General features: G+C 39.7%; 1 protein-coding gene across 1 annotated transcript in view; it reads left to right on the top strand.

The window, feature by feature from the left end:
- The first annotated feature begins 1,415 nt into the window (after positions 1–1,415).
- The window catches only part of LOC140178628 (uncharacterized), a 39,391-nt gene continuing 24,090 nt past the window's right edge, over positions 1,416–16,716 (top strand). Inside the window, exons 1-2 of the mRNA XM_072215831.1 lie at positions 1,416–2,184; positions 6,213–6,288. Of these exons, the coding sequence (XP_072071932.1) occupies positions 1,416–2,184; positions 6,213–6,288 (845 nt within the window). The remainder of the gene's footprint in view (positions 2,185–6,212; positions 6,289–16,716) is intronic.

Here is a 16,716-nt window from a genome sequence, read left to right as displayed (position 1 = left end):
TAAGTAAACATAAAATAGGGATAGAAATACTTCTGTAAATCCTTGGTGAGAATTTCAGATAAGCGTATAGAGATGCTTTCGTTCCTCTGAATCTCTGCTTTCCCGCTGTCTTCATCCAATCAGTCTTACTCCTTTCCATGGCTGGCTTTATGTAAGGGCATCACCGTTGTCAATGGCTACATCCCATCCTCTTGTGAAAATGGTCCAAATGCTCTGTCACAGCACGGCTAATCATCTGAGGTTCTCGATCATGCTGGAATAGGATTCACCCTCCTTTTGCGTCTGTCACTACGCCCAGCACTCGCGAGTTTGAAGCTCGTCACAGTCATTCAATCACAGAGTCCTACTCTGAATACCACAGACAAGGTTTAGACTTTCCGGATTCTCATGAATGTCGCCATCAATCTAGCTTATACCACGAAGATTCTGATTAAGAGATCCAAGAGATACTCATTCAATCTAAGGTAGAACGGAAGTGGTTGTCAGGCACACGTTCGTAGGGAATGATGATGATTGTCATGTTCATCACATTCAGGTTGAAGTGCGAATGAATATCTTAGAAGCGGAATAAGTTGAATTGAATAGAAAAACAGTAGTACTTTGCATTAATCTTTGAGGAACAGCAGAGCTCCACACCTTAATCTATGGAGTGTAGAAACTCTACCATTGAAAATACATAAGTGAAAGGTCCAGGCATGGCTGAATGGCCAGCCCCCATGATCTAAGAACCATGCATCCAAAGATGTTCAAAGATGTTCCAAAGATAATACTCTAATACAATAGTAAAAAGTCTTATTTATAATAAACTAGCTACTAGGGTTTACAGAAGTAAGTAATTAATGCATAAATCCACTTCCGGGGCCCACTTGGTGTGTGCTTGGGCTGAACTTGAATGTTACACGTGCAGAGGCTCTTTCTGGAGTTGAACGCCAGGTTGTAACGTATTTCTGGCATTCAACTCTGGTTTGTGACTTGTTTCTGGCATTTAACTCCAGACAGTAGCGTAGAACTGGCGTTCAATGCCCTTTTACGTCGTCTAAACTTGTTTCAAGTATGGACTATTATACATTGATGGAAAGCCCTGGATGTCTACTTTCCAACGCAATTGGAAGCGCGCCATTTTGAGTTCTGTAGCTCCAGAAAATCCACTTTGAGTGCAGGGAGGTCAGAATCCAACAGCATCAGCAGTCCTTCTTCAACCTCTGAATCTGATTTTTGCTCAAGTCCCTCAATTTCAGCCAGAAAATAGCTGAAATCACAGAAAAATACACAAACTCATAGTAAAGTCCAGAAATGTGAATTTAACATAAAAACTAATGAAAACATCCCTAAAAGTAACTAGATTCTACTAAGAACATACTAAAAACAATGCCAAAAAGCGTATAAATTATCCGCTCATCAGCTGTTATAATCGAATGGTTGCCATAATCAAGAGCATGCTCCCAGAATCAAAGAAGTTGCCAGAAGATTTCTGCCGGTCAAAGACAATGATTCAAGAATTGGGATTAGGATATGAGAAAATTGATGCTTGTCCTAATCACTGCATGCTATATTATAAAGAAACAAGTGACAAGATTAGTTATGTAGCCTGCACAATATGTGGACATCCACGATTTAAGCCAAAGGCAGGGGATACAGGTAATAGTAGTAGGGATGTGCCATACTCAATCTTGAGATATTTTTCTATTACTCCAAGGCTTCAACGTTTGTTTATGTCTAAAACTACTGCGCAATATATGAAGTGGCATGTGTATGGAGTACGCCAAGATGAATCGGTGATCACACATCCGGCTGATGCTGATGCTTGGAAAAAATTTGATGCCACCCATGAACTATTTGCCCAAGAGTCTAGAAATGTTAGGCTTGGACTTTGCACTGATGGTTTTAATCCATTTTCTGGCTCGAAGACTCCATACTCATGTTGGCCTGTGTTTGTCACACCTTACAATCTTCCTCCAAGTATGTGCATGAGAAGAGAGTACATATTCCTTAGTCTTTTGATCCCTGGACCGAAGTCTCCGGGAAAAAAATTAGATGTTTATCTTAGACCACTGATTGATGAGTTAAAGGTTTTGTGGGACAATGGTGTTACTACTTATGATGCATGGGAAAAGAAAAATTTTAACATGAAGGCAGCATTATTGTGGACTATAAGCGATTTTCCAGCTTATGGAATGTTGTCTGGTTGGAGCACACACGGTCGTCTTTCTTGTCCGATTTGCATGAAGAACACTAAATCATTTTGACTACAACACGGCGCTAAACCCTGTTGGTTTGATTGTCATCGACAGTACTTGCCTGTTGGTCATGCATTTCGTCGTGATCGGTACTTTTCTAAAAAGTCAACCGTGGAAAACTCTTTTCCACCGAAATGAATGAGTGGAATTGAAATCTTAAATGAGTTAGACAAACTCGAAGAAGTTAACTTAGGGGCTAATCCGAGAGGAAAAAAGGGTGACTTTGGTACCATTCATAATTGGGTGAGAAAAAGCATATTTTGGGAGTTGCCTTATTGGTCAACTAATTTGATAAGACACAATTTAGACATTATGCACATTGAAAAAAAATATTTTTGACAACATCTTTAACACTGTTATGGACGTAAAGGGCAAGACAAAAGACAACGCAAATGCAAGAGAAGATTTGAAGATAATATGCAAATGTCCTAACTTGGAGTAGGTATTTGAGAATGGAAAGTGCAAAAAACCAAAAGCAACATATGTCTTAGATTCTCAACAAAGGAGGACAGTATGCGAGTGGATAAAGCAATTAAAATTTCCTGATGGTTATGCATCAAATATTTCACGATGTGTTAATCTAGCCGGTGGGAAGATATACGGAATGAAGAGTCACGACAGCCATGTTTTCATGGAAAGACTAATTCCATTGGCCTTTCGAGACGTGTTGCCAAAATCCATATAGGGAGTGCTAACAGAGCTCAGCTTGTTCTTTAAACAAATTTGTGCTACTGAAATACGCTCTGATGCTGTGGAGAAGGTAGAGATTTCCATTATTGAAACGATTTGTAAGCTGGAAAAAATTTTTCTGCCAGCTTTCTTTGATGTGATGGAGCATTTAGTTATCCACCTTGATGCGGGCAGAAATTAGCGAATTAAAAATTGTTAAAATATATACGTTGCAAGTATAGTTCTTAACTCACCAAAAATCCGCCTTATCAATTTAGAAGGGTGTCATAGAAAATAAAATTAAAATACTGGGAGTATGAGTCCCAGGTCGTCTCCCAACGAGTTGCAGGAAAGGGTGCTATTTTATTAATCAGAATGTTTTCAAAAAATGTTTGATTGAATGGCAGAAAATTAAATTGGAGAATTTATATAAATTTAAATAAAAACCTTGACTGGGAGTTGATTACATGGAAGCCCTATTCTTGATGGAATACTCTCAAGATTAATTGACAATTGAGAATTATTACGTTTAGTTATCCTTTACTAAGTAAGGGGAGGTCAAACAAGTTGGAATGCTGTTCTATCCACAATTTCCAATCCACTCTTGGGAGGATTGGTGTTAGGAACTAGAGAGCAAGCCAACAATAAACTCAATTACAACCTTTCTCTTGAACATTCCGCTCAAGGGTTCCTTTCAATCAACTCCCCATCAAGTTAGGGAACTACTCACTCATTGTAAATGTAAAATTCATAACATCAACGTAGGAATTAAAGAAAGACATGATAAGTAATGATGAAAAGATTAATTAAAAGCAAAAGTAATTCTTATATTTATAAAAGCTAAAATAATCCAATCGTAAAATCAAATAAAATTAAGAAATATGGAAGAGTAAGAGACAAATGAAGAGAACGAACTAGAATGTCGAAGTCTTGATGAGGTAAATAACCCTTCTCAATATCCCAATGCAAAAAACAATGAAAATAACCTATCCTAAAAACTATGAATGTGTAGAGAGAAAACCTAGAGGAGGAGTAAAACTAGATCTAAAAACTAAAACTATGCGGAATGAATGTTGTTCTTGGTTTCTGCATGTTCTTTGGCTCTAGTCTGCTGTTCTGGGCCGAAAACTGAGTCAAAATAGGGCCCAAAATCTCCCCCAGCGAATTCTGCAGATTATGCAGATCGCGCACGTCACGCGGCCGCGTCGCTCATGCGGACGCGTCATTCGCGTTTCTGCTTTGCCACGCGGTCGCGTCGTCCATGCGGCCGCGTCGCTTCTCGCTGGTCATCTCCTCAATTTTTTGTGTGTCTTTCCATTTTTGCAGGCTTCCCTTCCAATCTCCAACTCATTCATGCCCTATAAAGCCTGAAACACTTAACACACAGATCACGGCATCGAATGGAATAAGGGAGAAATAAAATACATAATTAAAAGTCTCTAGGAAGCAAGTTTTCAACCATAAAACATCTTTAGGAAGGAAATATAAATGCATGCTTATTTAATGAATAAGTGGGCAAAGATCATGATAAAACCACATAAATAAAACACAATATAGACCATGAAATAGTGGTTTATCAACCTCCCCACACTTAAACATTAGCATGTCCTCATGCTTAATTGAAGGAGATAAAATAAATGAGTAAGAACATGTAAAACCTATGAAATACAATGCAATGCCAACTATATATATGAATGCAACTACATGATTCTTGTCCACTTGATCAATAGTAAATAAATTCTTCAAAACAATTATAATTCAAATTCCACTAATTCAATTCTCATAAAGTAAGAGCAGGTAAAAATGCAAGAAGATAGCTCATGAAAGCAAGGAACATAGAAATTCAAGCATGGAACCCTCACTGATGGTGTATGTACACTCTAGTCTCTCTAGTGTATAGGGTAATCACTCTATCCTTCTCTAATCATGCTTTCTAATTTTTGTTCTTCTCCTAACCAATCAACAACATTTAACATACCAATGCAAACATCATGAGGTCTTTTCAAGGTTGTAACGGGGCCAAGGTAAGGGTAAGGATGCATATATGGCTAAGTAAGCTTATAATTTGAATCTTTAATTAACCCAAGCTTTAACATAACCTATATACATACTCTATATAACTTTAGAATTCACACCTAGCTACCCAGAAATTTCCTTTCACTTTCCATACTCATGTTTCAACTCTTATTTTAATTTTTATCATACATGCATTGACTTTTGAATTCTTAAATTGGGGTAATTTTGTCCCCTTATTTATTTATTAGATATTTTTGGATTTTTTTTAAACATAGAAACATAAGAATAAACATAGCTTATCAATGCACATAGATTTTTTATTCTTATAGTTTCACATGAGTAGGTATCCAAATTCCCAGTATATTATCCTCATTCCCTTATTATTCTTTTGTTTCCACAATTTCCCATACTTAAATAACACACACACTTCTATCTTAAGCTAACCAAAGATTCAAATTGGGATGTATAATTGTTTTTCCGCTTAAGGCTAGTAATGTGGTAAAATATAGAACAAATGGGATTTAAAGACTCAAAGTGGTTAACAAAGGTAGTTAAAAGGGTAGGCTTAATTTGGATAAGTAAGCTAAACAAATAATGGCCTCAATCATATGCAAGCATATAAATATAATAAATATTGGACATATAAGATGAAACAAAATATAGATTACAATCATAGAGAGGTAAACACACAAGAATAAAATAATTATGGTTAAATAATGTAACCATTCATAAAGGCTCAAATCTCACAGGTTATGTGTTCTTTAGCTCAAAAATCATGTTCCAAATACAACTTCAAGCAGATTTATCATAAAAAAAAAATTTTTTTTAAAATTAGTGAAATTTTGTTCCAAAGATAGAGTCTTAGAAGAAACTTATTGTCTTTTCAATCAAGTAGAGCATGCATGCAACTAACCTATTACTATACAATTTATCCTATTCTATAAAAAAAATCTAACTAAAAATCCTAATTTATTGGTGTACAGAAAAGAAATTACCTCCGGAAGTCAGGTACTGACCGACCTCCCCACACTTAAGGCTTTGCACCATCCTCGGTGCCATCTGTCAGAAACAGGGGTGGGCTGGTAGCAGTATCTCCACAGTCGGGACCATCATGGCTCCATGTGCTGGTAAAAGAAGTGGAGTCCGGGGTGTCTGAGTCCTTGAAGTGTCCCTTGAGTAGCTCCTTGAGGTGTTTGAATCGGCGCTCGTTACGGCGCTCTCTTAACTTCGCTTTCTGTTCTTGCCGATCCAATCTTTTGATTATCTGCTGGAGCAGTTCATCTGTTGTAGGTTCTTGTGGTGTTGAAGAAGGGATATCTTCAACCGGTGCAGTAGGAAGTCTTGTAGTGGCTGCGGGAAGTCTGAGGTACTTCCCATTGGGGACATACTGATCATCCCGTGAAAGCATGGCTTTGGTGTCTCCAGCTCTGTAGGAAACTCCGGCTGCTGAGATAAGATCTGAGACCAAGGCGGGAAAAGGTAAGTTGCCCGCAATTTGTACGTGTCCCATGGCATTCCGGATATGTCTTGGTAAATTCAAAGGCTGGTCTGTAAGGATGCACCATAGTAGAACGGCCATGTCTACAGTGAAGGAGGACTCTTGAGTGCTCGAGAAGACGTAATGGGACATGATCTTTCCCCATACGCGAGCCTCCAAGGTGAGTGCTGAAGCCAATATACCCTTAGGGCGGGTACGATGGTATCCGTAGATCCATCGGCTGCCAGGTAGTGCGATAACTCTGAGAACAGCGTCCCAGTCAAATTGGTACATCTGGCGCTTGAGTGCGGCTTCTTGAAAGGCGTCCAATCCTTCTGGAATAGGAGGAAGACTTAGAGCTCTTTGAATGGCCACTTCTGTAATGGGGACTTGCTTCTGACGAACAAAGACAGACTGCAGAGTTGGTAGGTGGAAGTTGCAGTAGAACTCGACTACCCAAGAAAGATTGACCTGCCTTGGCTGTCTCTGTAGGAAATCCCATTGTCTTCGGGCAATTTGTGGCTCAACAAAGGTAGCAATATTAGGCGGGAGGAGAAGAAGGTATTCGTTGTTGTAATTCCTTTCTGCCAGAATGGGAAACATCTGCTCACAGTAGCGATTGGAGAATCGCGCAGTGTCCTTTGCTGGAAAGGCTCTTTCTTTATCATCAACCTTGATGATCCTCTTAACTCTTTTTGTTGAGGGCTTGACTGCAGTTGAAGAAGGCTCTGCCACTAGTGCTCTTTTAGTTCCTCTTCTTGCAGGAGGTTTGGGAGTGGCTTTCTCTTTTCCTTTCTTGGTGGCCATCCTGAAAAGGGAAGTGAGAGTAAATTGAATTCAAAGAGGTATATAGCAAGGAAGAGAACGGAAAAGGTGGTGATGGATGCACATTAGGAGGTAACTGACATTAACACACGCTCATGAGTACATGTGAAAAGTTATCAAAGGAAAATAGCTAGTGCATATAATGACAAGTGAATGCAAGGTGTTTATTGGCATGCCGGAAAAGGGCATGAGTAGCATAGACCAAGCATTACTTTGTAACAAACCATCACGTTTGTATTGATAATTAAATTCAATTAATATAATAGTAAAGGATTTTGTGAAAAGCAAGCATTGAATATTAGAGTAGAATAATGTAGAGAAGTTCATAATGCCATATGGGCTTTTTCACAAACACATAGCATGCATGTAGAATAAGTTCTTGAAAATAAGAATATGAGCATGCAAGTAATCCCTTAAAATAATATATAATTGTCAAACAAATTTATAACAATCCACAAGCATATAATTACAAATAATGACTCATATAAATTGATAACACCAAGTAAAAAGGAAAAAGAAAGAAAAAGAAAATAAGAACAATGAAGGTAAAAAGAAAAGAAAAGAAGATAACATGTAAAAATAAGAAGAATAATAGAAAAGTGAGGAGGGAAGAAGAGAAAAAACCTTGTTAATGGGGGTGAGAGAAAGTAAAAACTGAGAAAGGAGGAAGAAGGAGGAAGGTAGGAAGAAGAAATAAGGGGAAAAGGGAAAATAGGATTTGGGGAGAAAAAAGATATGATATTTGGCAAAATTAGGAAAACTGTGCGCCGCAAGCGATGCGATCGCGTGGGGCACGCGGTCGCGTGACTTGCGCTTAAGGTGATTGATGCGGTCGTGTCGGTCACGCGGTCGCGTGACCCAGTTTGTGCCATTGGCGCGAGGGTCGCCTCGCACTCGCACAACTCTCTGTTCAAAATCATTAAATGCCAAATTTTGGGTGACGCGATCGCATGGGGCATGCGATCGCGTGAGTGGGCAGTTTATGGGGTACGACGCGGCCCGCGTGGGGCATGCAATCGCGTGAGGTGCACTGCGCGTCCAGCGCCAGTCCAGCACCACTCTAGCACAACTTTCAGCTGTGCACCATTATTACGCCGAAATCCTTGTCACGCGGTTGCGTGGGGCACGCGGTCACGTGGGAGGCCATTATTCCCATATGACGCAGTCGCGTCAGCGACGCGATCGCGTGGGACGATTTGTGCCATTGGCACGCCTCCAGCCACGCTCTCGCGTGACTCTCTATTCGTTTTTATTTTTCCCCCAGCTCCTTGCGACGCGGACGCGTCACTGAGGCGGTCGCGTCGCGTGGAAATTTTTTTTTTTTAATCAAAAGCCAAAGTATGTGAATGCAGATGCACAAAATATATTAATAAAGAGAAGAGTTATTGAATAAGGAAACTAAAAATAAAGAAAAGAACGATCATACCATGGGGGTTGTCTCCCACCTAGCACTTTGCTTTAACGTCCGTAAGTTGGACGCTCCACTAGCTCAGTCTTCGGCTATGTGGCGGTCTTCCAAGCGGAAGATCTCGAGTTCCTTGTCTTTCTTTCACTTCTCGTCATGGTACAGCTTTAAGCGATGTCCATTAACTTTGATAAGTTCAGAGCTCGAAGGATGGCTAAGGTGATAAACTCCGTACGGTTCGACCTTTTCTACTCTGTATGGACCTTCCCATCTCGATCTCAACTTGCCTGACATGAGCCTCAGTCGAGATTTGTAAAGGAGGACTGAGTCCCCAGGTTGGAACTCTTTCCTCTTGATGTGCTGATCATGTACAGCCTTCATCTTCTCCTTGTATAGTCTTGAATTTTCATAAGCTTCTAGGCGAAGGCTTTCCAGTTCTTGCAGTTGCAACTTCCTTTTAGCTCCGGCTCCTTCAATTCCCATATTGCATTCCTTTACTGCCCAAAAGGCTTTGTGCTCTATTTCAACAAGGGGATGACAAGCTTTTCCATAAACTAAGCGGAAAGGACTCATCCCAATGGGTGTTTTGTATGCTGTTCTGTACGCCCAAAGTGCATATTGTAGCCTGGTGCTCCAGTCTCTTCTATGAGGCTTTACTATCTTCTGTAAGATACGCTTTATCTCTCTATTTGACACCTCGGCTTGCCCATTAGTTTGGGGATGGTAAGATGTTGCAACTTTATGAATTATCCCATGCTTCTTCATCAATCCTGTTAGTCTCCTGTTACAAAAATGGGTGCCTTTATCGCTCACGATTGCTCGTGGTGATCCAAAGCGACAAATAATATGGTTTCTCACAAAGGAAACAACAGTGTTAGCATCATCAGTGCGGGTAGGAATTGCTTCCACCCACTTAGAAATGTAATCCACAGCTAACAAAACATAAAAATAACCATTAGAATTTGGAAATGGACCCATGAAGTCAATACCCCAAACATCAAAAATTTCCCAGAAAAGCATAATTTGCTAAGGCATCTCATCCCTCCTGGATATATTACCAAATTTCTGGCATGGGAAACAGGATCTACAAAATTCATCGGCATCTCTAAAAAGAGTAGGCCACCAGAATCCACAGTCTAAGATTTTTCTGGCAGTTCTTTGAGGGCCAAAATGTCCTCCACTCTCAGATGAGTGACAGGCTTCTAAGATGAACTGGAATTCTGATTGAGGCGCACACCGTCTAATTACCTGGTCAGCGCCACATCTCTATTAATATGGGTCATCCCATATATAATATTTAGACTCGCTTTTCAGCTTGTCTCTTTGATGCTTAGAAAAGTTTGGAGGAAAGGTACGGCTAATTAAATAATTAGCTACAGGTGCATACCAAGGGACTATCTCAGATACTGCTTACAGGTTATCAAATGGAAAATTATCAGCTATAGGAGTGGGATCATCTGTAATATGCTCAAGGCGACTCAAGTGGTCTGCCACTAAATTCTGGTTACCGCTCCTATCCTTAATTTCTAAATCAAATTCTTGTAATAGCAGTATCCAACGTATAACCCTTGGTTTAGACTTCTTTTTAGATAATAGATACTTTAGAGCTGCGTGGTCTGAATACAGTACTACCTTTGTACCAAGTAAATAGGCTCGGAATTTATCCAGAGCGAAAACAATAGCAAGAAGCTCTTTCTCAGTAGTAGTATAATTAGACTGAGCGGCATCTAAAGTTTTAGACGCATAAGCAATAACAAAGGGGTCCTTACCTTCACGTTGAGCCAGTGATGCTCCTACTACATGGTTGGAAGCATCACACATAATCTCAAATGGTTGGCTCCAGTCTGGTCCTCTTACAATTGGGACTTGAGTCAGTGCGGTCTTCAGCTTATCAAACGCTTGTTTGCAATTTTCACTGAACTCGAACTCAATGTCTTTCTGCAGTAATCTGGATAAGGGAAGTGCTACCTTACTGAAGTCCTTTATGAATCTCCTGTAAAAACCTGCATGGCCAAGGAAAGAACGGACCTCCCTCACAGAAGAGGGGTAAGGTAAAGTAGAAATAACATCCACCTTTGCTGGGTCTATAGAAATGCCAGTATTAGACACAACATGTCCTAGTACAATTCCTTGTTTAACCATAAAGTGGCATTTTTCAAAATTTAGCACAAGGTTTGTATTGACACATCTATCCAATACTCTAGATAATCCATCTAAGCAAAGGCTAAAAGAATCGCCGTATACACTAAAATCATCCATAAAGACTTCCATACAGTCCTCAATAAGATCAGAGAAAAGACTCATCATGCACCTTTGGAAAGTAGCTGGTGTATTGCACAAGCCAAAGGGCATTCTCTTGTAAGCATAAGTCCCAAAAGGACATGTAAAAGTGGTCTTTTCCTGATCCTCAGGAACTATATGAATCTGGAAATAACCTGTGTAACCATCTAAGAAACAATAATGCGATTTACCTAACAGGCGATCCAGCATTTGATCAATGAATGGAAGAGGATAGTGATCCTTACGGGTTGCTTGGTTGAGGCGTCTGTAGTCAATGCAGACCCTCCAGGCGTTCTGAACTCTGGTTGTCAGGAGCTCTCCATGCTCATTCTTCACTGCAGTGACTCCAGACTTCTTTGGCACTACTTGTACTGGGCTCACCCATTCACTGTCTGAGATGGGATAGATGATATCTGCCTCTAATAGTCTGGTCACTTCCTTCTTGACAACCTCTAGGATAGTGGGGTTCAGTTTTCTCTGTGGTTGACGGACAGGTCTTGCTCCCTCTTCTAAAAATATTCTATGCTCACAGATTTGAGGGGCCCACTATGTCTGCCAAACTCTAACCAACTGCCTTCTTGTGCCTCCTCAGCACACCAAGTAGATGTTCTTCCTGTTGGGAAGTGAGCTCCCTTGCAATGATAACCGGAAACTTCTGCCCGTCATCAAGGTAAGCATATTTAAGGTGTGGAGGAAGGGGTTTTAATTCTAACTTCTGATCATGTTCAGGCTCTGGATTGTCTGGAGCTGGTAACAGTGGTAAGGCACTGTCATTGTCCTCTGAGAATGTCCCCACACTTGGACCTTGTCCTGTGTGCTTCTCTTCAAATTCCTCCTGGTGAACTTCAGCCACGGTTTCATCTATAATGTCACACTAGAGGATAGAATGATCCTTCGTAGGATGCTTCATAACTCCATTCAGATTGAAGATCACTACTCGGCCATCTATTTCAAAAGAGTATATTCCTGAGAAAGAATCTAATTTAAACTTTGAGGTCTTCAGGAATGGTCTTCCGAGTAGGATTGATGATGGCTTATCTGAGGCATTCTTGGGCATCTCCAAGATATAAAAATCAATGGGAAACATGAGTCCTTTAATGCCCACTAATACGTCTTCAGCAACTACAGCCACTGTAATAAGGCTCTTATCTGCTAACACAAAATGAGCTGCCGACCTTTTTAAGGGAGGGAGCCTCAAAATATCATATATAGATAAAGGCATTATACTTGCACATGCTCCTAAATCACTCATGCAATCAGAAAATACTACACCCCTATAGTACAATTAACCATGCAAGGACCTGGGTCACTACACTTTTCAGGTAAACCTCCCATTAAAGCAGATATGGAACTTCCTAAGGGAATAGTTTCTAATTCATTAATTTTGTCTTTATGGATACATAGATATTTTAGAAACTTTGCATACTTAGGTACCTGTTGAATGACATCAAAAAGGGGAACAGTTACCTCAACCTTTTTGAATATCTCTACCATTTTGGGATCAGGTTCCAGCTGCTTCCTGGGCTTCCTTGCAAGTTGTGGAAATGGAATGGGAGTGGTGTCTTCTGCAGTGTCTGCGCCATTTGGTGCCTCCTCCTGTGGTTGCACTTCTTCTTCTTCAGCCGTGTCCTGTATATCCTCTTCTTCTTCAACATCTTCTATTTCCACTACCTCTTCAGCTGAGGTGTGTTCTGGTGGGCTTGGCTCCTCCTGATTCCTCTCCTGCAGTGTGGTTCCGGACCTCAGGGTGATAGCATTGATACCACCCTTGGGATTGGGTAATGGTTGAGAGGGGATTCCACTGGAGCTCGAAGGTTGATTATTAGAGTTAGTCATTGATCCAATCTAGGAGACAAGAGCTTGCAGGGTAGCAGTCAGACAATTTAGAATGGCATTAATGTTGCTTTCCATGGTCTGGTGTCTCCGCTCAATAGATTGTAGTAAGTCATCATTGGTAGATGAAGAAGGATAAGTAAATTGAGAGGTTTGCTGTTGGGTATTCTGTGGTCCTTGGGGTTGCCTCAGGTGAGGTGCTCTGTAAGGCTGATTTTGATTCGGATTCTGATTCTGAGTCTGCTGCCTGTTGTTGTTATTATTCCACCTCTGAAATCCCTGATTATCTCTGCCTCCTCTGTTATTGTTGTCTCTCCAATTCTGGTTAGAATTGTCCTGCCATCCATGGTTGTGATTGCCACCTTGATTGTACCCTTGGTTGGGGCGGTCATAGAAGTTATGAGTGGCTGCCACGGTGTTGTCTTCCTGCTGGAGCTGCGGACACTCATCAGTATAATGGCTGTAATCTGCACAGATTCCACAGACTCTTTGTGGGACTAACTGTTGATTTTGTTGTGCTGGAAAAGGTTGAGCTTGCTGAACTTGTTGTTGATTCAATTGCATTTGCTTCAGCAAGTTAGTCATTTCACATATACTCTGAGTTAGAGCAGCAGTCTCTCTACTAGAGGATACTTCTGCAACAGCTTTTGAACGGCTTTATTTCTGCCTGTGATTCCTAGTAGATTCAGCTAAATCACTGATCAATTGTCACGCCTCATCAATGGTCTTGTACTTCTTCATAGACCCATTGCTAGCACTTTCCAATGTGGTCTTATCTTGGGGCCTCATGTCCTGTGTGACATATCTGAGTAACACTATCTTGTCAATCATATGGTGGGGGCATGCTTCTAGAAGATTATTGAAGCGCTCCCAGTACTCATAAAACGTCTCAGATTCATCCTGAACAATCATGGAAATGTCTTTCCTCAGTTTATCAGTAACTTCAGCTGGAAAGAACTTTTCCAAAAACTCTCTTCTGAGTATATCCCAGTTGGATACAGTTGCTGCGGGTTGAGTGTAGTACCACTCTCTTGCCTTTCCCTCAAGATAGAACGGGAAGGCTTTCAGTAAAATTGAAGTTTCATTCGCACCATCACGCCTGACAGTAGAGCAGGCTGCCTGAAAATCTCTCAGGTGCTTGATGGGCTCTTGAGCAGGTAAGCCATGAAACTTGGGCATCAAATTGAGCAGTGCGGTCTTTATTTCAAAATCTGTAGCCACCGCTGGATGATGCGCTTGGAACGGTTGCATTGAAAAATTAGGGGCTCCAGCCTCCTGGATAGTAACTCTTCTGGCTGCTACCATGTTACCTGTACGTAAAACAACCGAATCAGTATAACGGGAGCTGGTTTCTTTCTCAAATGGCATTTCAAATCTGCCCTCAGAAAGGACTAACCGATGCCTAGCTTGCCTTATTCGTAAAATAGTTCTTTCAATCTTAGGATCGAATATTGGCAAGCTTGGATCAGGAAGTGAACACGTCATCTAACGAAAGAAACAAGCAGCTCATAATAGCAAAATAAAATAAAAATGCAAATAAATAAATTCTAATTAACAACTATAGCACTCTATTGCAACTCCCCGACAACGGCGCCAAAAATTGATGCGGGCAGAAATTAGCGAATTAAAAATTGTTAAAATATATACGTTGCAAGTATAGTTTTTAACTCGCCAAAAATCTGCCTTATCAATTTAGAAGGGTGTCACAGAAAATAAAATTAAAATAATGGGAGTATGAGTCCCAGGTCGTCTCCCAACGAGTTGCAAGAAAGGGTGCTATTTTATTAATCAGAATGTTTTCAAAAAATGTTTGATTGAATGGCAGAAAATAAAATTAGAGAATTTATATAAATTTAAATAAAAACCTTGACTGGGAGTTGATTACATGGAAGCCCTATTCTTGATGGAATACTCTCAAGATTAATTGACAATTGAGAATTATTACGTTTAGTTATCCTTTACTAAGTAAGGGGAGGTCAAACAAGTTGGAATGCTGTTCTATCCACAATTTCCAATCCTCTCTTGGGAGGATTGGTGTTAGGAACTAGAGAGCAAGCCAACAATAAACTCAATTACAACCTTTGTCTTGAACATTCCGCTCAAGGGTTCCTTTCAATCAACTCCCCATCAAGTTAGGGAACTACTCACACATTGTAAATGTAAAATTCATAACATCAACGTAGGAATTAAAGAAAGACATGATAAGTAATTATGAAAAGATTAATTAAAAGCAAAAGTAATTCTTATATTTATAAAAGCTAAAATAATCCAATCATAAAATCAAATAAAATTAAGAAATATGGAAGAGTAAGAGACAAGTGAAGAGAACGAACTAGAATGTCAAAGTTTTGATGAGGCAAATAACTCTTCTCAATATCCCAATGCAAAAAACAATGAAAATGACATATCCTAAAAACTATGAATGTGCAGAGAGAAAACCTAGAGGAGGAGTAAAACTAGATCTAAAAACTAAAACTATGCGGAATGAATGTTGTTCTTGGCTTCTGCATGTTCTCTGGCTCTAGTCTGCTGTTCTGGGCCGAAAACTGGGTCAAAATAGGGCCCAAAATCGCCCCCAGCGAATTTTGTAGATTATGCAGATCGCGCACGTCACGCGATCGCGTTGCTCATGCGGACGCGTCATTCACGTTTCTGCTTTGCCACGCGGACGCGTCGTCCATGCGGCTGCGTCGCTGCAAATTGCTCTCTTCCACGCGGTCGCGTCATCCATGCGGCCACATCGCTTCTCGCTGGTCATCTCCTCAATTTCTTGTGTTCCTTCCATTTTTGCAAGCTTCCCTTCCAATCTCCAACTCATTCATGCCCTATAAAGCCTGAAACACTTAACACACAGATCACGGCATCGAATGGAATAAGGGAGAAAGAAAATACATAATTAAAAGTCTCTAGGAAGTAAGTTTTCAACCATAAAACATCTTTAGGAAGGAAATATAAATGCATGCTTATTTAATGAATAAGTGGGCAAAAATCATGATAAAACCACACAAATAAAACACAATATAAACCATGAAATAGTGGTTTATCAACCTCCCCACACTTAAACATTAGCATGTCCTCATGCTTAATTGAAGGAGATAAAATAAATGAGTAAGAACATGTAAAATCTATGAAATGCAATGCAATGCCAACTATATATATGAATGCAACTACATGATTCTTGTCCACTTGATCAATAGTAAATAAGTTCTTCAAAATAATTATAATTCAAATTCCACTAATTCAATTCTCATAAAGTAAGAGCAGGTAAAAATGCAAGAAGATAGCTCATGAAAGCAGGGAACATAGAAATTCAAGCATGGAACCCTCACTGATGGTGTATGTACACTCTAGTCTCTCTAGTGTATAGGGTAATCACTCTATCCTTCTCTAATCATGCTTTCTAATTTTTGTTCTTCTCCTAACCAATCAACAACATTTAACATACCAATGCAAACATCATGAGGTCTTTTCAAGGTTGTAACGGGGCCAAGGTAAGGGTAAGGATGCATATATGACTAAGTAAGCTTATAATTTGAATCTTTAATTAACCCAAGCTTTAACATAACTTATATACATACTCTATATAACTTTAGAATTCACACCTAGCTACCTAGAAATTTCCTTTCACTTTCTATACTCATGTTTCATCTCTTATTTTAATTTTTATCAAACATGCATTGACTTTTGAATTCTTAAATTGGGGTAATTTTGTCCCCTTATTTATTTATTAGATATTTTTGGATTTTTTTTTTTAAACATAGAAACATAAGAATAAACATAGCTTATCAATGCACATAGATTTTTTATTCTTATAGTTTCACATGAGTAGGTATCCAAATTTCTAGTATATTATCCTCATTCCCTTATTATTCTTTTGTTCCCACAATTTCCCATACTTAAATAACACACACACTTCTATCTTAAGCTAACAAAAGATTCAAATTGGGATGTATAATTGTTTTTCCGCTTAAGGC

Source organism: Arachis hypogaea, chromosome 14 (assembly GCF_003086295.3).
Source record: "Arachis hypogaea cultivar Tifrunner chromosome 14, arahy.Tifrunner.gnm2.J5K5, whole genome shotgun sequence".
In the NCBI taxonomy this organism is placed as follows: Eukaryota; Viridiplantae; Streptophyta; class Magnoliopsida; order Fabales; family Fabaceae; genus Arachis; species Arachis hypogaea.
This window is presented reverse-complemented; position numbering and strand designations above follow the sequence as displayed.